General features: G+C 39.4%; 1 protein-coding gene across 5 annotated transcripts in view; it reads left to right on the top strand.

Moving 5' to 3' along the window:
- The window catches only part of CHD6 (chromodomain helicase DNA binding protein 6), a 185,591-nt gene extending 162,679 nt beyond the window's left edge, over window positions 1-22,912 (top strand). For 4 of the 5 annotated variants that reach the window (XM_027867341.1, XM_027867339.1, XM_027867338.1 and 1 more), the window contains exons 31-36: window positions 1,118-1,269; window positions 2,653-2,859; window positions 7,526-7,978; window positions 11,041-11,232; window positions 12,478-12,597; window positions 20,155-22,912. In XM_027867341.1, the coding sequence (XP_027723142.1) occupies window positions 1,118-1,269; window positions 2,653-2,859; window positions 7,526-7,978; window positions 11,041-11,232; window positions 12,478-12,597; window positions 20,155-21,051 (2,021 nt within the window). In that variant the 3' untranslated portion in view covers window positions 21,052-22,912. The remainder of the gene's footprint in view (window positions 1-1,117; window positions 1,270-2,652; window positions 2,860-7,525; window positions 7,979-11,040; window positions 11,233-12,477; window positions 12,598-20,154) is intronic. The other variant, XM_027867342.1, reaches the window with a different exon arrangement.
- The last annotated feature ends 1,696 nt before the right edge of the window (window positions 22,913-24,608 follow it).

The raw sequence follows: 24,608 nt of genomic DNA, 5'->3' as shown, positions 1-24,608 counted from the left end.
TCCTTTTGGGGTTTTCTTGGCAAAGGTACTGGACTAGTTTGTTATTTCCTTCTCCAGATTCATTTACCAATGAGGAAACTGAGGCAAACAGGGTTAAGTGACTTGCCTAGGATCACCCATCTAGTGTCTGAGGCCAGATTTAACTCCGGAAGATGACTCTTCCTTGACTTCAGTCTCTGCGCTGTATCCACTGCGCCACCTAGCTGCCCACTGTAGAGATGGTAATTAAATCCATGAGAGCTGATGAGTTCACCAAGTGAAATAGTTATAGAGGGAAAAAGATGACTCCAGGACAGAACCATGGGGGACACCTATGGTCAGAAGGTGTGATCTGGAAGAGGAGCCAGCAAAGGAGACAGAGAAGGATTTGTCAGATAGGCAGTAGAAGAACCAGAAAAAACTAAGACCAACCCTCCTCTGAAGGAGTTCACACGCTAAAGGGGAGACTAGACATATGGAAAGTTTTGCTGCAAGTCAGATGGAAAGGTCCCATGGTGCTTAGGGTACAGAAGCAAAAAAGATGGCAGTGCATCTCCTTTAATGTCATTTCTACTGATAAAATCAGAACAGCTAGATGGTGCAGTGGATGGAATACTGGACTGGGAATCAGAAAGTCTTATCTTCCTGTTCAAATCCTGGGCAAGTCATTTAACCCTGTTTGCCTCAGTTTGTTCATCCAAAAAATGAGCTGGAGAAGGAAATGGCAAACCACTGTAGTAGTATCTTTGCCAAGAAAACCCTGAAAGGGATCATGAAGAGTTGGACACGACTGAAAAATGACCTAACAAAAACTGATAAAATCATGACCGTTTCTTATGTTGAGCCATTTGAGAGTGCCAAAGATACCACATCCAGCACCAGTATAGTGAGCTTCAGGGAGTGGAGGGCCACCAAACTGCTTAAGGAGAGGGGCTAACCAGGCCAGATTAGAAAAACTTCTGTGCTAATCAGTATTGGGAGTGGGCCCATCAGCGTCTGCTGAACTTTCAGCCTGTGCAAGATGGGGGTACTCAGTCTCCCACCACCATCACCACCACCAAAAAAAGGAAAGAATAAATTGAATATTGTGATCTCAGTTAGTGGTATATAATTCATCTGCACATTTTTATATTCTCAGATTATCCAGGAAAATACTCTGAAGAAGAAAGTAAGAGCTCTACATCTGGAATAGCAGGAGACATTGGGGATGAACTCCAAGAAGTCCGAGCACCAACCATTGCCCAACTTCTACAAGAAAAAACTCTTTATTCCTTCTCCGAATGGCCAAAGGTGCCTTCCAAACATTATGATGCCCATTAAGAGCACTCACAGCTAAAAGCAAGATATTTGTTGCCCCAGTGGTGGGATCAAGATCAGGGACTTGTCCACAGAACTTCAGAATTTGGACCCTAAAAAGATAGTCTGTGACGATATCCATCTCCACACACGCGTACACTCTACCCATTAGCAGAAAGCATTCCCTAAGAGTGGTCTTTGTCTTTGTTTGGATTTCTGCTGACTCACTGGTCTCATGGGATTCATGGTTGATGTTTTTAACTATTGCAGCAAATGCTATTTAAAAGACTTAATTCTTTAAAACTGGCAAGTTTTGAGCCATGAGTCCATTGGTCAAAATAACATTTTATCAACATTTTTATTTTAAAGAAATATTTCATACTTACTTTAATCTAATATTTAAAAGATTACAATGGTTATGGAGTTTTTAACAGTTTTTTTTTAGGTATATGTGGTAAGGAGGTGAGGCTGTAAAAATTTACAGAATCAAACTTTCTAGTTAAGAAATTCCTAAAAAGCCTATTTCAATCACCAGGAACTTATATTTTAGAACTCAGAAGGTGAAACTTCCTGTTTTTGTTGGATTTTAATAGGACTCTCAAGTAATAAACTTTTAGGAGGATTTTTTAGTCATAGGATCTGAGAAATATTAAATTGTTAAAATATATTTAGAACTGGAAAAGGGTCCTTAAAGGTCATTTAGTCCAACCCCCTCATTTTGCAGATGAGGAAACAGGCCCAAAAAATTGAGGGACTTGCCCAAGGTCACACCACTAGTGTGCTGGGATTTGAACCCAGGTCCTCTGGCTGCAAGTCCAAGTCACTTTATACATAGAATGATATATGGTGTAGTGAGCAAGAATTTCTGTCTAGATCTAGGTAACGCTGTGTCTGTGTGTGTGTCTGTGTGTGTGTGTGTGTGTGTGTGTATACACGTATACATATATATGTTTAACATCTACATAGTTCTACTAACTCACAGCTAAATGTTTTAGCTTTATTAGAATTGATTAGTTTTTCCAGTTATATTCACATTTGGCCACTTAGTCTGTTTATCAGAAATGGTGCATTGTGATCACACTTAGTCCAAAGTGGGCACAATTAATTTTGAGGAAATACTGGCCATCACTGACTATGCACCCATTCTCCTCTTTGTGCTCTCTGCCTGTGAAGTGTTTGTGTGATTTTAAATGTTTCCATGCAGTGGTTTGGAGTGTCTACCCTAGCCCTTTCCCTCACCCCATCTTGCCATAACCCATTCAAATTCTCTCAAAGGAAGTGCTCAGGAGAAAGTATTTGTGAATTTACATATTGCATTTAAACTTCTGCTACCCAGTGCTAGTGTAAGAGATTTGCTGTTGACTTTCTTATTTGCAGGACCGAGTGATAATTAACCGCATAGATAACATCTGCCATGCAGTCTTAAAGGGCAAGTGGCCTTCTAGCCAACAGTCTGAAATGCCAAGCACACTGCCTGCTCCAGTGTTCATCAGCAGTCCTAGCTCACGAAACAGCCTTGCAGAGCAAGAAACTACAGGCCCCACCTTCAGCAATGGAGCTGCGTTAGTCACACAGACCCCAAAGGTGAGAGGGCAGGTGATGTGCCAACCCCAGATGAGGAGCTGCTGACAGCAGCTTCTGCTTGATTGCTTTGTTTGTTGAGTCAATAGAGATTTCAGTGAGTAGCATTAGGGGATTTCTCTCAACGTCAAGTCAACAGACGTTTGTTAAACTCCTGTTATGTGCCCCATACTATGCTAAATGTTGACTAATGCCAGGCTGTTTCTTCCCTTTCTCCTCAAGTTTCTTGTACTTTCTTATGTCTACATATTTTATCCTTTAGTAACATGTAAACTTCTTAAAGTCAGGGACTGGTTTTTTTTTTTTTTGTCCTTATATCCTTACTGCTTTACAGATAGTAAATATCCAAGTGAAACTATCAAGTGAGAAATAATGTGGTTATAGATAGATATTTGAAAGTTGTCATTATAAATGTGATCCTTACAGTCTCTAAGAGAATGGTTCTCCTAGTCATCTGGGTTTGAAGTCTTAAAGGCGTCTCAATAAACATTTATTAATTACCTATTATGAGCTGAGGCAGCTGGTGGATAGAGCGCTGGGCCTGGAGTCAGGAAGACCTGAGTTAAAATCCAGCCTCAGATACTGACTAGCTGTGTGACATTGGGCAAGTCACTTCACCTTGTTTGCCTCAGTTTCCTCGTCTGTAAATTGAGCTGGAGAAGGAAATGGCAAACCACTCTGGTATCTTTGCCAAGAAAACCCCAAATGAATCAGACGGGACTGAAACGAGTGAACAACAACAAATGAGCCAGGCACTGTGCTGAGCTCTAGGGCTACAAAGACAGAAAAAGAAAGACAGTCGCTGCCCTTGAGGAGTTTATAATCTAATGAGGGAAGATAAAACACAAAAGGAAGCTGAAAAGCTGGGAGGATGGAGAGGGGCATGTATGTGCATGATAGAGAAGTCACTCAAAGACATCCCAAAGTAGTGAATCCAGGTGAGAAGAATCATCTTTGCTGATCTCACAGTAGGACAGTCCATTTCATTTTATTAAAATAAGTTTTACTAATGCCTTTTTGTCTTTACAACAGTCATTTCTAGAAATACTACTACCTCCTCCCCCACCCCCAAAAGTGAATTTAACAAAACAAAACGAAAAAATAACTGATGGGCTGTATCTAATACTGTGTGTGTACAATGTATTGCCGTATTAGTCCCCTACGTCTCTTCCATTTTTTTACTTGTTCTTTGGGGCAAATATTGGTTCTTCAATAACTAGGAATTTGAGTTCCTTTTAATGATCTTTTCATTTCTCTTGCCGTACTCATTGAATGCATTGTTCTGGTTCTGCTTACTCTCTGCATTAGCCCAAAGTCTTCATATTCATCAGTTCTTACTCCACAATTATATTCCATTATGTTAACATATCATTGTATCTTTCTGCCATTTAATAGTATGGCTTATATTAGTCTTTTATTTCTGTCTTTGACATCCTTGAGAAGGATCACTGGGTCAAAGAAGATAAATGGCTTAATATTTTTTCTTGCATATAATTCCAAATTGTTATGAATGGTTTAACTATTTAAGAGTTCCATCAGTGGTACATTTCTGCAGCTGTTTTCCCATAGCCTCTACAGCATTGACTGTTGCCCTTTGTCACTTTTGCCAGTTTGTAGGATGTAAGGTAAAACCTTAGAGTTGTTTTAATTTATATTTCTCTTATTAGTAATTTGGGTAATGTTTTCATATGGTTATTTATAGTTTGCAATTTTTTCTTTTAAAAACTATTCATAGACATTGTCCTCTTGTCTACTGGATAACTCTCCATTTCATTTTGAGACATTTTAGCCTCAGAGAATTTGGAAATCCATTGGTCCTGCATCTCCAGGGCAAATAGAGGGTATTTCCATAATACTTTGTCAGAGCACTTCTGCTGTCTTATTTATCCTTTGTTGGAAAGTCTTGAGTGGGTAAGTTGGGAGACCAAGGGTGACCCAAAACCCAGGGCCACACTGGCCAGTGGCAGAGCTGGAATAAGATCCAGGTCTTCATTTCCTGGTCCATTGTTGTTTGCACTATCCCAGGTACAGTGAAATATTATTATTGTGCCAAGAAATTGAAAAGATACTAGAATACAAATGCATAATATTTGTATTTGACTTCCACATAGTAAATAGTCAAAAAGAGAACAGTTTGCATTAATGAAATGCAGACCCGTAATGCAGAGCCTCAAGAGCAATAAAAAAATGCAAATCTAAACAATTTCAATAAACACAAAAGTATCTAAGCATTTATTGTTTCCCAGACACTGTACTAATATGATGTTAAATGCCTATTAAACTAATAAATTAATTAAGTAATAAAGTCCAGTGTTTCTGAGGAACTAAGTCCATTGATTGTGGTACTGTAAACTAGTGTAGACCTGGAGAATGATCAAATAGCATGTGCGAAGCTCATTACCCTTTACCTCAGGGAGCATAACCCCCCAAAAATAAGTACCTCTTCTTCCTCTTATTTCTGACCCCTTCTACCTCAGTCCCACAAAAGGGTAATCTGTAGAAACCTATTCTGGGAACAGACCAAGCATCCCATAATGGGAAATTAGTTAAGTAAATGATGGTGTGTGGCTATGCGAGAATACTCTGATGTGTAAATGGCAAGTCTATAACCTCTCTCAGTGTATTCACTCATGAGTCCACAAACATTTATTGAGTGTTTACTATGTGTAATGCACAATAAATAGTGAGAGATATCTGTTCAGAGATAAATGCATGGTTCCAACTTTTAAAGGGCTTAAAATACAGTGAGGTCCTAAGACACCTACACAGAGAAATAGCACAGAGTAGAAAATGATACAAATACAATAAAAATGTATCACAAGTGCCATATGTGGAACGCTCTGTCTCTGCCCTGTGATTTCAGAATAGTATTATGAGTATGTTATCTAACCAAATCTCACTTTAACATCATGAAACCTAGGTTTAATTTCATTTGTCCAATCATCCAAGATACAAGTATGTTGGATCACTGGTGACTATAAACTAGCACTGAATCCTAAGTGTCAGTCTTTATTGTTTTGTTTAATATTTTACTATTATTGCCAATATATTTTACCATTATATTATCAATAATATTTACCATTATTAAAACTACATAGCCTCTGTAAATATCTATTTTACACTTACGTAATAAATATTTTGGCTATCAAGGACATTTATAACATTGTTTCTATTTTTCAGTTTCCAACTGTTCCCTGTAACATTTCACCTAACGTGTTTTCCTGGAAGCATGCTGATTTAATAAAAACCTTTATATGTACATTAGCAAAGATCAGAAGAGATTTAAAGTTTTTGTTAGGTTTATTATTACTTCTTAAAACCCTTATCCTTTTTTTAAAAGAAGTAACAGTGGATGTTCCCCACCACCAAAATAAAGCAGAGAATTCTGCGTACCCTGATACACTGTTAGTAGAACTGTGAAATGGTCCTGACATTCTGGATTTCCATTTGAAATTATGAAAGAAGAGTGACAGTGGTTCACCCTTCTGGGTGTATTTCCTGGAGAGATGTAAAGACAGGAACAAAGATCCATCGTGTTCCAAAATGTTCATAGCATACTTTCTGGAAGCAAAGAATTAAAAACAAAATGGGCATCTATCAATTGAGGAATGGCTGGGGAAAAATTATTTATTAGTATAATGGAATATTATTATTCTGTATTAGTATAATGGAATATTATTGTTCAGTAATAAATGATGAATCTAGAAAAAACAAATCTTGGGAAGGTTTGTTTGAACTGATAGGGAATAAGCAGAACCAAAAATACAATAGATGATGTTTCTAATAATGCAAATGCAGTGATCATCAGAAAGAAACTGAACTCTCAGTAACTGAAAAACTAATTAGGTCCTAGAGAAGAAACAACAGAATGTGCCTCTACCCTCACAACAGAGAGGTTGGGGACTGCAAAGACTAAATAAACATCATATGCATTTCCATCCAAGTTTCTGTGTTGGGTATTTTTAATTGTTTTAAATGATTCTCTCTGGGGGGCAGGGATGAGTTAAAAATAAAAGGCATCAACAAAATAATGTTTTTTCAGCAGAGAATTTAATGGTTTTGGGGAATGTGTGTGTGTGTGCTTACTTCAGTGTCTATCCAAAAGGTACTTCAGTAACCTAGAAGGAGGGCAAGTAATTCAGAGAATGGGGCTCTTCACAGCCCTCTCCCCACACAGACACAGGAGAGGGCTTCCTTTCAATTTTCTGAGAGGGACCAAAAGTGCTTTATCTCAGTGGAAGAAGGTTAGTTTGATGAAAGCATCCCTGCTCCATTTAACTAAATTGGGTATTAAGTTGAGCATTAGGGCCTTGAAGACTTGACACAGAAACTGTATTTATTATAGAAACCCCCTTTTTTTTAAGTACCTTAGATCCTGGCAAGTCTCATTGACCATCAGTGATGAACATTCTCCTATCAGCTCTGTTTAACCTCGTTGGACCATGAGGCAAGACAATTTAAAAGACCAGAGAAATAATCTATTCCTAGAGGTGGTCAGAAGAGCAAGAACGATCCTCTAAAAAAACAATCCTCTAGGCAGTCTTCTAACAGAAACCTTTTTTCTGGACCCGTATGGGAGCCACCTGTTGCCTAAATTACAAAGTTGTTTGTACGTAAGAAGTTCTCTGAAAGTAAGATATTAATGTTATTCCACGTTTGATATTAATAGGAAAGTTTCCTGGCTCCAGTATTTACCAAGGATGAACGAAAGCACAGACGACCCTATGAGTATGACGTGGAAAGAGATTTGAAGTCACGGAGCCTAGAGCAATTCTCTGCTGCCCATGGTCACCCACCTATTGTGCTCAATGGCTGGCGTGGAGAGTCAGCCATAGACCTCTCTTGCACACCTGATGGGTCTTCAGCAACCACTTCCCCTTTCCCTTTGAGCACCAGCACACCCAAGATTGGGACAGTCAGCACCCTCCAGGGATCCCTTGGCATGGATTTGTCTGGAATTTTGCAAGCTGGGTTAATTCACCCTGTTACAGGACAGATTGTCAATGGAACCTTAAGAAGAGATGATGCTGCCATGAGGAGACGAAGAGGGAGAAGAAAAAATGTAGAAGGAGGAATGGATCTCATCTTTTTGAAGGATAGAACACTTCAGACAGGAATTTTGGTAGGTATATAATGCCCCTGGAAGGAATGCTCAGGTCACTTAGCGTTTTCTGAGGAGCTGCCATTGAAATCTAAAGATTAAGAAGCAGTATTTCAAAATTCTAATGCAACAGTAACCCTTGAATATTGAGCTATATCATTTAGCCTTTTAGCATTCAAGGTTTCCTCTTGCAAAAAGTAATTTTTTTTTAAGATCCAGAGGCTCTTTTTCTTTTTTTTTTTCAGCCAAAGACAAAGTTTATTAGAACATCCATCATATTAGGTAGACTCTTAAGGAGTCTGAAACCTGGGTAAGCAGTGGCTAGATTATAAGAATCTAAACATCTTAATGGAGACAAGGTGGACCTTATATACAGAAAGACTGTGGGAGGGACCTAGGAGTGGCCAGTAAACTGGGGTGAACAGAACTCCTGCGACCTGGACCTTGAGGCCACGGGAGAATGGAGCCTAGCTAAGGATTAAGGGTGGGAAATGGCCAGGGGCCGTAGGGAGGTAAGACAGTGGAGGGAAGATTGGGTGTAGCCACAGAGAAAGGTCAGTTGATGGGATTATAGCCTCAGGCTAAGGCCAGAGATTTGGCCATGTGGAAAAGTCCAGAGTTTTTCCTTTCTGGGGCCCAGATCCCAACCCCATCATTCCCCCCCTCAAACAAATGGGACCCAAATTCTTTTGGAGTAAGGGGCAAAAGGTCTCAGCTTCTGAAACTGCTTCCAGCTGGCAAGAGCATAGAGCTGTCCCTGCCTCGAGGGGGTCCCAAAGAGGAGGTTGAATGGAACCAAACACAAGCTGCATTCAGGGAATGATGGGGGGCATTGGCTGGTACTCACTGTTTGGTACCAACTGTAGGTGAATGGCCTGTAGTCTGGAAGACACAGATCTGACAGAAAAGACTGCAGGGCCCAGATATAAAACCGGGACTAGATTTAGGGCCCAAATGAGAGAATAAAACATCCTTAGCTCTATTTGGATTCAGATAATTCAGTTTTCCAACCATGCAGTACCAAATCCACCTCATAGCCAGACTCAGGAATAGCCAGGTGGGTAACATTCCCTTTCAAAGGAACATAATGAGGAAACTGAGCCAGGAGGATCCCATCTTAGACTGAGGCCCAATTGTCCTCTCAGCTTTTCCCAATGCTGACTTCCCACCAGTATCACCTTCTCTGAGTAGCTTGTGCCATTTCTCTCAGATGGTGGATTATTGATTATTGATGGATTATTATGATCCATCAGATAACTCAAAATAAAATCACATGAGCTATTACCTCAAACAGCAAGTTTCACTAATCACAACTTAGGAAAAACTTTTGTAGTGTTTACATCTCAAATTTAAATTTGTCCAGGTGTAAAAAGCCAATCGTTAGAGATTTCCATACATTTGCAAATTCTCAGCAAGCCGTACATAACCCAAACAAACTTTTTGGCTAGTTTATACATTAAAACAATAACCAACAATAGCTAACTTATTTTAGCGGTGACCGAATTATGACTTTGAAACTTGAAACAAACCCATTACCAATCAGGTGACTTCAGTTTTGTTAAATGCACTTCCAGATTACTTTACACAGAGAATCAACATCTCATCATTAACAGTTAAAACTACAAATTTAAAAGAGCATGCTTACCCAAGTTCAGAGACCAGCTTCTTTACCTTGAGCAGAATGTGCTGAACCTGGGTGATGCTTCCAGTCAAAGGTTGCCCCAGAGCCCAAGGCCATTGCCAGTGGGCCCCATGCTGTAGCTGCTGCCCCTCCTCCCTACCTCCTTTCCCAGGTGGGGGAGGGTGAAATCAAAAGTGAGGGGTAAAGGGTGAAACTCTCTTCTATGAGTGGAGTTAACATACCCTCTTGGCTCAAGGGAAGGGAGTGGGAGAAAGGAGTAACCAGGGTTGTACAGGTGTTTCAAAACTCCTTAATGATCAATCACAAAACCTCTAGAATCTGCCAAGATATTTTTAGCTGTTCTAACTTTACCTGTAACCTCCATGAAGGAGGATTCAGAGGTACAGAGGGAAAGGAGTAAGTAAGCCTCAGGGAACCAAAAAGCAACTGCAGTTTTCCCCAATTCCCTAGCTCCAAGGGAATTAACAGATACACTTCCAGATAGGGCGCCCGTCCTTGTCCTCTATGCTGTGGAAGGTATACCCAGCTCCCTGGCCTTGAACCAACCCAGTGAACCAAGAGCCTGAGAGTGTCAGGCCCAGTGCTAGACAGCCTTGTAACTGTCTGCTAGAAAAGCACCTCCAAGCCTTGGTGCTTGGAGAACAACCCCAACTGCAGAGCAAGGGAGGGGAGGGAGGAGGCTTACATACCTTCCAGTCTTGGCTGGAGAAGAACTTGGGGTTAGGCAGTTTCCACGTATGAGCCACCAATATGATGCAGTTTAGGTGTTTCGGGGTCCTGGGACCCCAAAATCACAACCTGAGGGTCCTGCCCGAAAGAATTCGACCCAAACCTTCTTTCAGCCAAAGACAAGGTTTATTAGAACATCCATCATATTAGGCAGACTCTTAAGGAGTTCTCCAAGTAAGTTATTTTGACAGTCAGCATGTGCAGTCAATGAGACTTTGCTATACAGAACTGTGTTTTATTTTTAATCTTCCTCATTTTCCAAAAAACAAAGTCTTCTACTGGGATTTTTAGAACATTGCATTTATTTTATATTTTATATTTATATTAAAATTATTACTGAAACTCTCTAGTTGTAAAGGTAAAGAAAAAATGAAAACAATTAAAGAAAAATTTTTGAGACTACCTGTTTGTTTTTTTAGAAATTCTTATATTCTACTATTAGTACTTAATAAGTCACATTTTATAGTCCTCTACATTTTATAAAATGCTATCAGAACAGCAGCTTTATGAAACAGTTAGCAAATGTAGTATTACAATACTCCATCTTCTAGACTTGGAAATGATGCTCAGAGAGAGTAAAGTCGCATAGTTAATAAAAATCAAAGCCTAGATTTGAACCCAAGTTTTCTTACTTTAAGTCCAGTAACCATTCCAATACATTCACACATTGCATATTCCCAAATACTCATTTTTTTTTCTCTATTCTCGTTAGGAGGTCCATGCAGAGCAGGAGCAGCCCTCACCAAGCAGGACCCTCCCTGATGGGCCAATCTTGGCTACCTCCTCTCCTCACACAGTCACAACAACCAGTGTCCCAGCCGAGAAGACAATTCCCAACAAGAGTTTGTTGGACTGGTTAAGGCAACAATCTGATTATACAATAGAAGTTCCTACCTTTGGGACAGTAAGTGGAAACACAATGTGTGTCTTCTTTCTACACATTTCCATGGGACTTGATTGAGTTTGAGATCAAGAGCTTATTGAAGAGAGTAGTGTGCGATTTGTTTCAGTGAAATGTATGAAGACTGGGGGTGTCATGTCACTTAAAAAAAGTCCTTTTGTATATGGTTCCAAGACCTTTGCTCTACCAAGTAATCCTCTAACTGTAACTTACAAGTCAGTAACATCTATGAAGAAGTGAATGTGGCTGAAACTTAATAATCAAAGAACTGTCCTCACACTTCTTTGAAACCTCAAATGCTTAGCACTTAACTCACTCACATTGTGATGTTTAGGTGACGTGGTTCCAAGAGAAATCAAATTATGAAATGAGAGGCTAGATAACATTTTTATGATTTTTAGTTTGTGGTGTTTTGTTGTTGTTGTTTTTGAATCACTGCTGTCCTTAAAGTTGTCTTTTGGGGACTTTTCCTTCTGTTTTACCTTGGTAGTATCATCCCTTGGACAATGGTTTGGAAGAATATAATCATCTTAAGAAATTTCTCCTTTTTAATATTTCTCTTCTCCATTAACTGTCAACCCCACTCCCTTGACCTTAGCTCCACTGTAATAATAAACCCTGTAAAGGACTTCATAAAAAAAGGAGGGGAGAAGGCTCAGAGACAGAAAGCCCCTCTACCCTAACCTTCCCCCAAGTGAAAAGAGAATAAACACATGTGTACATAAGTGACAAGGCGATTGCAAAAATTCAGAGGATAAAATATTGGTGGGTGCACACAAAGTACCACAAAGACTCTTCCAAGGCCAGCTATCTCTAGCCTACTTAGAGCCTGGAGCAAACAGAAAGCAACCTAAGTTCTTTCTACTGTACAGCTAAACACAACTTTATTATTTTTTTTTGTTTAGTATTTTATTCTTTAATTTTTTCCTAGTTACATGTAAAAACAATTTTTAACATGTTTTAAAATTTTGATAAACACAACTTTAAATCATTGATGTGTTTTACTTTCTACTAAACATTGATGCTTTGATCTACTTTTTCCAAGTTAAAGGACAAAGGAACGAGAAAACAAAGAGAAGGGCCTGGCATGGGCTAGCCCTTAGTGTATTTCATTCTGTTTAATTTGGTGTCAGGCTCTTAGAAAGAAGTGTAATGAAAGAGACAGCTACATAGGAGTAGCAGCCAGCTCCTTAAAAAGCAGCAGGAGAGTAGTTTAACATTTTAATGTTTGCTCTCTTTGCTTCTTAGAATTTTTCAGACAAACCGAAGCAGAGAAGACAGCGTTGTAAAGAACCAGGAAAATTGGACATGGGCTCCCTAAGTGGAGAAGAAAGAGTCCCTGCTGTCCATAAGGAGACAGGACGGCAGGTAAGGGAGAGGACATTTGAGATGCAGAGAATATTGTATTGAGTTGTGTAGTGAACCCTCATTGTTGATCAAAGCCTAGGCTAAAAAATCTAATTTGCCAAATAATATCTATAGAAAAGTTGAGGAGGATAGAGGTGACATAAGTAGGTAAAGACATGCAGCTGAAAACATTAAGTATTGCTGATTTTCTCAGCTCTAAGCATCTCAAGCTCATCATGTCCAAAATTGAACTCCTCATTTTTTTCTCTCAAGCCCACCACCAATCACCCACATTTAAAGCCTTGGCATTATCCTTATCTCTTCATTTTTCCTCACCCCACATATCTAATCAGTTGCCAAATCTTGTATTTCCTACCTCCGTAATCAGTCTTGAATCCATCCCTTATCTCTGGTCATACCACCACCATTCTAGTTCAGGCCCTCATCGCCCTCCTCCCTGGACTGTTGCCAAAGCCTCTGAATTGGCCTCCCAGGCTCAGGTCTGTCCTCTGTCCAGTCTGTCCTCCACACAGCTGCAAAAGTAATCTTCCTAAAGGGCAGGACTGACCATGTCAGTCCTTTCCCCAGTAAATTCCATTGTCTCCTAATTGCTTTTAAGGTCAAATATAAACACCTCTGTTAAGCTTGTAAAGCCCTTTACAACCTGGCCCCAACCTTGTGTGTGTGTGTGTGTGTGTGTGTGTGTGTGTGTGTGCGTGTGTGTACCTATATGTGTATATGTATACATATACATATATGTATGTGTGTGCATATACATGTGTCCTGTGTATTTGTGCATATACACATATGTCTTGTGTGTGTGTAAATGTATGTGTATATGTGTGTTGTGTGGATCTAGATATATATTTTATATCCCTCATGCCTATGTGATTGAATATATAATACATAATGGAAGTCACGAAAGGTTGGGACTAGAAAAATCAGTTTAAGAATCATCTGTATAGATACGTTAATTGAATTCATCGAAGCTGATGAGGTCACCACTGTATAGAGAGAAGATGGCCTAGGACAGAGAGCCTCGGGGGTCACCCATGGTTAATGGGTATGACCTGGATCAGGATCTAGCAAAGGAAACTTAAGAAGGAGCAGTAGGACAAGTAGGAGGAAAACCAGGAGAGCAGTGTCACAAAAACCTATCTAGATTTTGTGGTTTAGTCATTTCCAATTTTTTGTGACCCCATTTGAGGTTATTTTGGCAAAGAGACTGAAGTGGTTTGCCATTTCCTTCTCCAGCTTGTTTTACAGATAAGGAAACTAAGGCAAACAAGGTTAAGTGACTTGCCTAAAGTCACATAGCTGGTAAGTGTCTGAGACTGGATTTGAACTCAGATCTTCCTGACTGCAGGGCTGGCACTCTCTCCATTGTGCCACCTAGCAGCCCCCAAAAGAGATGATAGATGGGTAGGTGGATGTATAGATAAATAGATAGAGCCATATACAGATATTTAGGTATATAGATATAGAAAGATATAAATAGATAGATATATATCTCACTCACACCTTCTTGCAACCTCCATTTCAACCATATTGGCCAGAATGTTTTTTGCTGTTTCTAGATCAACAGTCCACCTCCCATCTCTGTGCTTCCTTTTCTGTCTCTTAACACTCTTCGGTTTGACCTTTGACTTCATCATTCCGGTGAAACTGCTACTTCAAAGCTAAAAGTGATGTTTTAATTACCAAATCTAATGGCTTTTTTCCCTCATTCTTTTTTTTTTAAGGCAGTTGAGGTTAAGTGACTTGCCCTGGGTCACACAGCTAGTAAGTGTCAAGTGTTTGGTCTGAGGCCAGATATGAACTCAGGTCCTCCTGACTTCAGGGCTGGTGCTCTGTCCACTGCGCCACCTAGCCCTTTTCTCTTCATTCTTGACCTTGGCCTTTGATACTGTCAATCACCTTCTCCTAGACTCTCTCCTGGTTCTCCTTTTACCTGTCCAATTGCTCCATCTCGGTGACCTTTGCTGGATCCTCATCAAAGTTATATCCACGTGTCATAGGTGTCCCCCAAAGCTCTGTTCCAGGCCATCTTCTCTCTATATATTGGTAATCTCATCCACTCCATGGATTCAAATGCTGTCTCTCTGTAGATGATTCTTAAATCAATTTTTCTAGCCCTAAACTCTCCTGACTTCCATTTTCCAACTGCCTATAGTGCATCTCAAACTGGATGTCCTACAGACATCTTAAAATCAGCGTCTCTGAAACTGAACTCATAATTTTTTTCCCCAAACCCTTTCTTCCTAACTTCCTTGTTACAACTGAGGGTATCACCATCCTTCTGGTCACTCAGGCTTACAATCCAGGGGTGTCATTCTCCACTCCTCCCTTCCCCCCATCTCACCAACATTAAATCATTTGCTAATTCCTGTGGTTTCTACCTTCTTAACATTTCCTGTATACAGTCGCTCTCTCCTGATACTGTCCCCACCCTGTTGCAGGCCCTCATCACCTCTGTCTATGCTATTGAAATCACCTTCTGGTTCATTTCCCCACTCTAGTCCATCCTTCATTCAGTTTATCTTCCTTGAATGCAGATCTGACAGTATCACCTCTCTTCGGTGAACTTCAGGAGCTCCCTGTCACCCCTCCTGTCACCCCTCCTGTCCCCCGTTCCTGGAACATTCTTCCTCCTCATTTCTGCCTAGAGGGCGCTCTGCTTCACCTCCACCTTTTATAATCCTTCCTTTCTTTCAGAGCTTTCAGGTCTTCCCTCAGCTGCTAATTCCCTCCCCAGTATCCTTAGTTGGTGTGGACTTACTTGTTCTCAGGGTGTCTCCCCTAATAGGATATAAGCTCCTTGCCAGGAGGGGTGGTTTTGTTTTCCTTTTTGTATCCTCAGTGCCTGGCCTGTGGTAGGTGCTTCATGAGCGCTTGGTGGCTGACTTCTTCCAAAGGTCTCCCGCTCCAGAACCCTCCAAGCAGGACTGGGCCTTCCTTCATTATTAAGATCATCAAAAGAAAAGAGCCACACTCTACTTCAGGAACCTGTTCCGGGTTATGTCACTGTAGGAAATGCTTTCTACTGGAAATCCTTTATAACCAACCTCGCTAACCTTTCTGTTACTTAAAGATCTAGTCTGTCTTCGCTGGTAGTCAGGATATAGCTGGTTCAAAGATGTCATCTGCTATGGTAAAACTGAGTTAAGTTTCAGGTTTGCAAACATGAGTAGATTAATAGAAAAATCATAACCCCTAGGAACAATCATGTGACATACTTGGTAAGGGACAGCCTTTGGCATCAGCAGGACCTAGATTCAAGTCTTACCCTCTGGCACATACTGTGGGTGAGCAAGTCCCTTAGCCTCTCAGTGGCCCCAGGCAATCTCTGACTGGGTGAATTACAAACAGTTGCCAATCTGCATCAGTGCTAGGAATTTACACATTGAGCATTCCCTACACCAATACAAACACAGGTCTAAGCCAAAAAGTAAAATAAAACTTTTAGTTAAGGCAAAAACCTTTCAGCTTAAAAATGGATTAAGACTGAGCTTCATCGTCTGTTTAGATAAACAAATTATACATGAATGTACTAGTAACTGCCTTACAGTGTCATGCTTAGAGGAGACCCAGATTTTTATGGAAACTATACTGTGTCTTTCCCACCACAGGTTCCATCACTTTGTTGAAGACAGGCTCCCTAAGATATATATATACATATACGCATATAGGTGTGTATATGTATAAATATGTAATTAGCTCAGTTATTTTACTAAGTGATTCTTCTTTCCTTAGGATATTAAATCAGTAATTATATGGAAAAATAATCATTTTTATATAATTTCTGTCCATTCTTAATTCTTTTCTATAGGCATCAGCTTTAAAAACAAAGAAAGGAATCTACCAAGGTCAATTCATTTTCCTTTTACAATTTAAAAATATGTAATCAAATATTCTCTAAGAACATTAAATGATTTACAACATGGTATTTTACTTATTCTATAAATGTTTAAGTTGGTAAGGCTCTCTCTCATCCCCACATCTTCTACCAAAGCCACTTGAATACAGAAAGAGGAAGCCTGTCTATCTTGGAGCTATCACCTATAAAAAGGTGCGGGGAGTGTGTGTGTGTGTGTGTGTGTGTGCGCGCGCGCGCGCGCACACGCATGCGCTCGCCTTTTTTCCCCTTTTACCTTTAATGTAAGAAATCCTAGTTTCTTTTCTTAGGTCTGGAAGCATTTAACTATATGTGCTGTACAAGTTAACAACATCTTCCATTTTACATGCTAAATTCCAGGGTGGTGGAAACCCTGCATGCTAGGAATGAGCTGATGGTGTTTTTCATTGTTGCAGTAATAGTGGTAAGAACTCACAACAACTTTATAAGTAAGAGGAGTATTGCTCCCATTTCATAAGTGAGGAAACTGTGGTTCAGAGTTGAAGTAGCATTCACAGCTAGGCAGCAATTATCATGGCCAGGATCAGAGGGTTATACTAAGACTTCCAATTCTTCTATGAAGGCCAAATGAAACGAATGCTGTATTTGTAGTACTGAATCATTCAATAGTGTTTGTTAAATTGAAGGCCTATTTCTGAGCCTAGGTTTTGCCACTTAGCACCTGTATGGCCTTGGGTAGGTCACTTAATCTATTTCCTCATTGGTAAAATGGAGGTAATACAGTGTTCCAAATGTGTTTAGTGCAGTTTTAAGCTGTAATTATACTATCTACTTCATACAGATATTATTGGGGGAAATGCTTCCTGAACCATAAAGCATTATAGAAATAAGGGTTATACTATGCAATCTATTCCTCCTGCTTATTTTATGTGCTCTAAGCATTGGTTTTAGAAACATTTGAGAAAATTGTGCATTTTTGTTGATGCCTTTTCCTATTTTACTTTCACCTGAATTGCCTTAGTGTACTAGAAGCTAAGGTTTATCACTTTCAGTAGATTACTTACTTAGAGTCAAAATTTATTTTAGAGCCTTCCTTACTAACCATCTTCTTTGCACAAATGTCTCCTTCATTGTTAAATGGACCTAAGCCTTGTTCTAAGGCAGAGGTGTCAGAAACTCAGTTCTTAGACCACAGCACTTTCAAGTGTAGTCTGAACCATATTAAAATGTAATTGGGAAATGTTTAACAAAATAAATAAAAATACAACAAAACCTAAATAATATATTTTAAAATCAAATCAGTGTGCTGCCCACTGCAGTCCTTAGGTATGTTTAGTAGCTCTGCTCTGAAAGATAATTTCTGGTACTGTCTGCAAAGATAGGAAAACCAAAGCATCTGTTAGCATTACTTACAAAGCCCCCCAAGAACTTTTTAACTCTGTTCTGCTGCCTTTGTCTGGGGAAACACTTCCATAGGATCATAGAAGGAGACATTAGAGATGAACTAATTCAACCTTTTCATTTTATAAATGAGGAAACAGACCCAGAAAAGTCAAGGAACTGCCAGTACCACACAGCTACTCAGTAGTGGTCAAGACTAGAACCCACCTCTCCAGGCTGTGAGTGCTTTTTTCCACCATGTTCTGTGACCTCTCTACCAAATTAAAATAGGGCTATTCCTTCATTCTAAATTCATTTCTGTATCCTGCCCTTAATTTCAGACTGGATAGGATCATTCACTTCAGTGCTTGTGCACATGGGTATAATAGCCAGAGGGCCCAATTACATTTGACTGACAGTGTTCCCAAGCCAGATTAGGGTGTCTCTATTAAAAGTTTGTTTATTACAGTTCTTAGGAACCAGAGAATGCGCCTGTAAACAGAGAGACACATAATATCAGTTATTTCTATTGATAGGCATCATACCTGATGCATTTATACAGATCATTTCAAAACTATGTATTACAGCAGTCTCTAAGCAGTGTCCTGTAATTGGTAGTAGCTGACATTTCTGTAGTGTTTTACATTCTATAAAACAATTTAAACCACCGTGTGAAGCAGGTATTGGCAAGGTTATCATCTCTTTGCATATCTTAACATTTTTCCAGGAGAGATCTGTTCCTGCTTCCCTTTTCTTGACATCATTGCTGGTAGACCTCTTAAAGTACGTCTAGGTATCATTCAGGATGGGCCAGTTGGCCTCCCTCCTTCCATCTCTCTGCTTCATTGGGAAATGAGGGTATTAACACAAGATAGAACTTTGAAAGAAGGTTTAAATTCCATTAATAGGGAACCTCCTCAGTGTCTCCATTGGTTTGAAACAATTGAACCATGAAACTTATTCTAGAATCATTGGGTAATCTCTGCCAAGACTGTATTCAAAGCTTGGGTCCAGTTTGGCAAAATGTGCCAGAGCTTGCGCTCTATTGACATGACCTTCAAGAATCTTGGGGTGACTCAGTGCCGTGATGAGGAGCACTTCAGTAGTATGTTATGGTCAGTAAGTTGTCTGTCTTGCTTAACTGTGCGTATTTGTTACAAGGGTTTGGTTTGGGGGTACACACACACACTCTCTCTCTCTCTCTCTCTCTGGAGGAGGTTACAGTCTGGAAGGGTAAGGAGGGAAATAAATGCTTGTTAACTGAAAAATAATTATGAGATTTACAATAGGAACTTTCAGTGACTAATTTGTAGGTCATAGAACCACCGAGACTAAGTGTTGGAGAGAACTTCAGAAATCATCTAGTCCAGCCTTCTCATTTTAGAGCTGAGGAAACAAGTGACTTATCTAAGAGTTCTCAGTAAGTTTGTGGGAAAGCCAGGAATCAACCCCAGATGTTTCTGCTACATTGTGCTTCCTTTGAAAGTTTTCAGTGAGATACTGTTATTGTTTCCTGCTACAATTTAGAAATCTTAATAATCCAGAAATCTCATGATGGTCACATGTTAAAACATGTTATACAGGTGACCCATATATATATATATGACGTTTAGTAGCTGATGGATGTGAGTCCCTAGTAGTGTCAGGTTACTATCCTTTAACACATAATTTATCAGACTTAAGAGCTTCACCAAAGTGTTTTTTTGCATGTCAAGAAAATTGGGTAGCAAATCCCTGTGTGGAAGAAAAATAGATCTGTAAGGTAAGCTAAAACATCAAATCCTTCAATGGTATTTATTTATCCAGCAACTTGATAAAATGAGGATGCTAATTCCAGATAGAATTTAGATAACATGAAACTGTGTCCTGTGATATTACAGACGCCATTTCAGGTCATTAGTACTTGCCAGTGAAGTCTTAGTATTGCTTCTAATAAAACCTTTAATTCCTAATAACTTTCACAGGTTTTCTAAAGGGTAAAGACTGCTTCTGTCTAGTGAGTTTTTTTGAAGCTTTGTTCAAATGGTAATTTGTCCAGTAGTAGGTCTGGAATATTATAGTAGAATTGTGGTTTTGATTCTGGATGAGATTGTAACAAATTCCCTCAGCATTCATTTAAGGCCCAGTTAGAAAACAAAATACACAGTAAGGAACCGCCAGAATGGTTGGGTAAAATACCCACCAGCCTTAGATAGGTTAGTTGCCTTCTTTGCTAATCCATACATTTTTACTAAGTACACTCTCTGGAAGGAAGAGCCAGTATGAGAACATTATAGTCACTCCAGATGATTTTCTATAGGGTAGTAACTGAGGGGTTTTGTGTTTCTTGTTCCAATTTTTAGGGGTTTCTACCAGAAAACAAATTCAGTCAGATCCTAACTGAGCCAGTTCTCCGAGATGTTGGTCCTCGAAGGAGAGGAAGGCGCCCACGAAGTGACCTCATTAAGGCTCCTGGCATTGTGGGAGACTCTCCCTCAGGAATGGGACCACTGTTCATGAATGGACTCATTGCTGGAATGGATCTAGTAGGACTTCAGAATATGAGGAATATGCAGGGCATCCCTCTCACAGGGCTGGTGGGGTTTCCTGCTGGCTTTGCAGCAGTGCCTGCTGGAGAGGATGTCAAAAGCACCCTCAGTATGCTGCCTATGATGCTGCCAGGCATGGCAGCTGTACCCCAGATGTTTGGTGTTGGAGGACTTCTGAATACACCCATGACAACTACTTGTACTTCAACGGTTCCAACGTCTTTAACAAGCACAACTAAAAGTGGTACGTCAAACACAGAAAAGGCTACCGATGACAAACAGAATAGCCATGATGTAAAAAAAGATACTTTAGCTGAAGACAAGCCTATTCCTAGTTCCTTTTCAGATCAGTCTGAACCTGCAATAACTACCAGTAGTCCTGTAGCTTTTAACCCTTTTCTCCTACCAGGAATGTCTCCTGGACTGATCTACCCATCAATGTTTCTCTCTCCCGGCATTGGCATGACATTGCCAGGCATGCAGCAGACCAGACACTCTGAGAACACAAGCCTAGAAAGCCAGAAGAGGAAGAGAAAGAAAGCAAAAGGGGATACCCTGAATCCAGACCCAGAAACTGTCCCCATATCAGAAAAACAATCTGGACATGGTCAGAACTGTTCAGAGCACACCCCACTTTTGCCCACAGATAAAGAACATGGTGTACAAGCTGAGCAAAGCGATTTAAAAGGAACTCATAGTGACACCAATTAGAACTTTATTTCATTAAGAAAATTATTGTGGCTTGTAAGTTTCTTATCCCATAAAGATTTGTTATTTGCCTCACTTCACCTTCATAAAAACCTGTGTTTCCATGAGTAATATTACCTACCTAATTCCCTGTCCAGGAACTATGGTAACAAATATTAATAGTTTCAGGGTCTCGCCACTTTATTAGATAAAAGTGTTGTCTAGCTAGTCTGGGAGGCACAGAATCGTCATTCTGTAATCCAGTTGTTCATTCCAGCAAACAATAGTCAATTCAGTACTTGGTGACATGTCCTACCCCATTCCCTTCCAAATATTTTACTTATTTGGTAGGGAGAAAAAGGCAAAAGAAAGCATCTGTCTAGTGATCCGCTATTAAAATACAGAACAGAGACAAGGGTAATAATGCCTTTTTCTGCGAATTATACTAAATGGAAAACAAACAAACAAACCGGTATTGGGGGACCAGAAGCACATCTATAATACGTGCTAATGTGTATTTTTGATTTACAATGTTTCCCTATGTTATCATGATTACTAGATGAGTAGTATAGACAGGTATATAACTAATGATTGAAAACATATATTCATTTCTTTTAAAAAACAAAAAAACAACAAAAATATAACTGGTAGCAATATAATTTCCCCCTTTCCTGGCTTTTCAGACATCTGAATCAAGTGGAGATGTTGTTTTATACTTTATTAAATGACAATTTTGATTTATTTTTAGTGCCCCCTATTCTCCACAGTTTAAAAAAAATTGTTCTCAGTTTGACTGAGGAAGCTTTACACATGGTAGGCTATGAGCAGAGGGGCAGTGGGGAGGAACAGTCACTACTTAAATCCTATTACTTTAGAATTATACTGGCATTTTATTCTTATCTATGGCATTAATACTCTTTACAGAGGGTTGGGGGTTTTTTGTTTTTAGTTTTTTTTTTCCTGGCAACGAATTCACCCCCTCTGAATCCAAGGAATATGGAAGCATGATAGATTTTATTTTGCATTGTTCCTTACCCAGAACATCTCTGCTGAAACCTACAAGAAATAGTCCAATAGGACGGCAGCTTTTACGTTTTGGAAGGTCCTTTGTCAAGGCCATTGAAGTTTTTCAAAATTTGAGTGTGTCTCCTCTGTCACCAGCACCACCACCAACACCCTGCCTTTTATAATGTTAGACTGTGAATTTTTTTTTCTCCCCCACTTCTTTATAGCCTCTCTGTTTGTTTGTATTGAACAGTTGGATCCAAACACCAAATTATTGAGACGGTTGAGAATATGTTACAAATTAACATTATTTTTGATTCTTTCTTAGACTCTATCTTCAAAAGCTTGGCCTGAGAAGAAACCTGCTTAGGCAGTTCTCATCACCATCCTTCTCCACCTGCTGGTTAACATTTTTCAGTCCCCTTAGTCTTAGCTTTTCTGTTAGAGCTCATGACCTGAGACTTGAAATAAACTCACGGTGGTGGAATGCATTGGGGGCAGTGGGCAGTGCAGCAGGACAGTTGGAAATGTTGGAAGTATTGCTAGTGTCCATTGTTGTCACAATTTACTGTATTTTTTACATTTTTCTGTTACAGTTTTGCTAATTTATCAGAAGGTCCAAACGTTTGACATAACTATTTCAGTTTGCATTATTTATTTATGATGCTTGTCATTGTCTTTTATACATTTCGGATTATAAATTATGTACGTGTTAAAATTACCATCTCAAAGAAGTCTGTTATACCATTACTGAAAATCGACCAAGTGTATTTTCAGAAACTAGATTCCCAGTTTCATGGATCAGAGGAGTAAACAAGAAATTATGTAACTGATCATATAGCAAAGAAGCCAATAATTAAACATGTTGTATTTAATAACACCCTTGTAGCATAGCTGCTGTATAATGCTATCTATCCACAGATTTCTTAGAAATGCTGCTCTCGCTATTTAACTAACATTTTGTTCAGTTTTGCCTCCAGTGGAAGCAGAAAGGGTTTTTTCAGCTGTTAAATCCAAAATCAATATAATTTATTTATGTAAAAAAAGAACATTCGATTGATATATTTTTGAACCTTTAAGTACTAATTTTCTTTTTATCAGGTAGAAGAAAAAATGTATTTGCCCTAAATCCTTAAAATACAAATGCTATAAAACTTCATATATTTTGAAAGCCTTACTGAAAATGAGTATTATACACATCTATGCAGATTTGGGGGGAGGGAGGGATAGTTTCTGTGGAAAATTTGCTTTTTCCCAAGTTGCACCGTCAGTAGGAAACAGGGTTCAATATAGATTTTATTTAAATAGCTAACAGCATGCTAAGTTTCTTTTTTTTTTCCCTATCAAACATGTATGCTAACTCTCTGGGTGTCTGGGCTTATATTTGACTGCTTTTGTGACCCTGTTTGCAAAATGAAAGTGATACACTATGGATTATTTGCTCTGTAAGGCTTTCGCGGCTTCTTATAACTATTTTGATATCCATTTCCAAAAGCAAAAGCCAAATTTACACTTTCCTTCCACAACTTGGATCTTTTCATTCAAATCCATGTCACTCATAAACACACTTTCTCTTGATCATTCTTCACCCATATCGTACTACATAATAAATTGTCTGTGGTCGTGACCCTGGATAAAAAAAAGTTGAAAAGTCAGGTTTTTATTTGAAGTTTTTAGTGACACTTTATTGTCTTCTGCAGATTTGACACATTGTTTGTTATTGTACCAGATGGGTTCAAGAATCCACTTGGTGGATTTCTATATGGTGCCTAGGGCCATGTACCCTATGGGTATTCATGTATTCATTGGTGATGAAACAGAAATGCTTTTTTTCAACTTAGCAGCCTTCCAAGGGCACCTGGTTAAAACCATTTATGAGGATGGATGAAGAAGGAAGAGTAGCCATTTGCCAGGATTGGTGTCTCTAAGGGAACCAGTTAGGAAATACTTGTCTTCTCCAGCCCATGGAGCTCCAACCATGAAACTGCCCTTTATTTTGGGTTTCAGGTGGGTTTCATCTTTGATAGGTTAAAGCAGATCTTTTGCCTCCATAAAATCCCAGTCTAAGTGTTGTTGTTGTTGTTGTTGCTGTTGTTGTTGCTGTTTACATTTGGGAAGTCTTTCAAGCCCCTGGTATCAGAAGTTCCAGATCATCTCCTTGTAGCCTGAAAAGTAAGATTAAACCATCAGATTCTAGCATCTCATCATTGGATGGGACTAGGGTTCACTCTAACTGTGTTTTCTGAAGGGAATTCAGTACAAGAAAAGTGAAACAGGACAGAGATGGGGTCTTGTTCATCTTTGTTCTCCCCCAAGGTTCCCAGTGCATAATCAGCTGGCAGCAAACATCAATTGCGTGAATCTAGTAAGACTTCCATATTGTTCTACACCTAAGTAATGATTTACATTGAAGAATGGGTAAGGGGGTGGAGAGGGAAGATGTGTGAAATGTTGGTTTCGTTGTTTCTCTTTTAAAACAACATAAACTCTCATTGAGTCAAGGGAACAGAATGATGAAAAGACTGGTCCTTTTATGTGTTATGGTCAAGATCAAATCTGTCCCCACAGTGTCCTTG

Source organism: Vombatus ursinus, unplaced genomic scaffold (assembly GCF_900497805.2).
Source record: "Vombatus ursinus unplaced genomic scaffold, bare-nosed wombat genome assembly UNPS02014785.1, whole genome shotgun sequence".
Taxonomy (NCBI): Eukaryota; Metazoa; Chordata; class Mammalia; order Diprotodontia; family Vombatidae; genus Vombatus; species Vombatus ursinus.
This window is presented reverse-complemented; position numbering and strand designations above follow the sequence as displayed.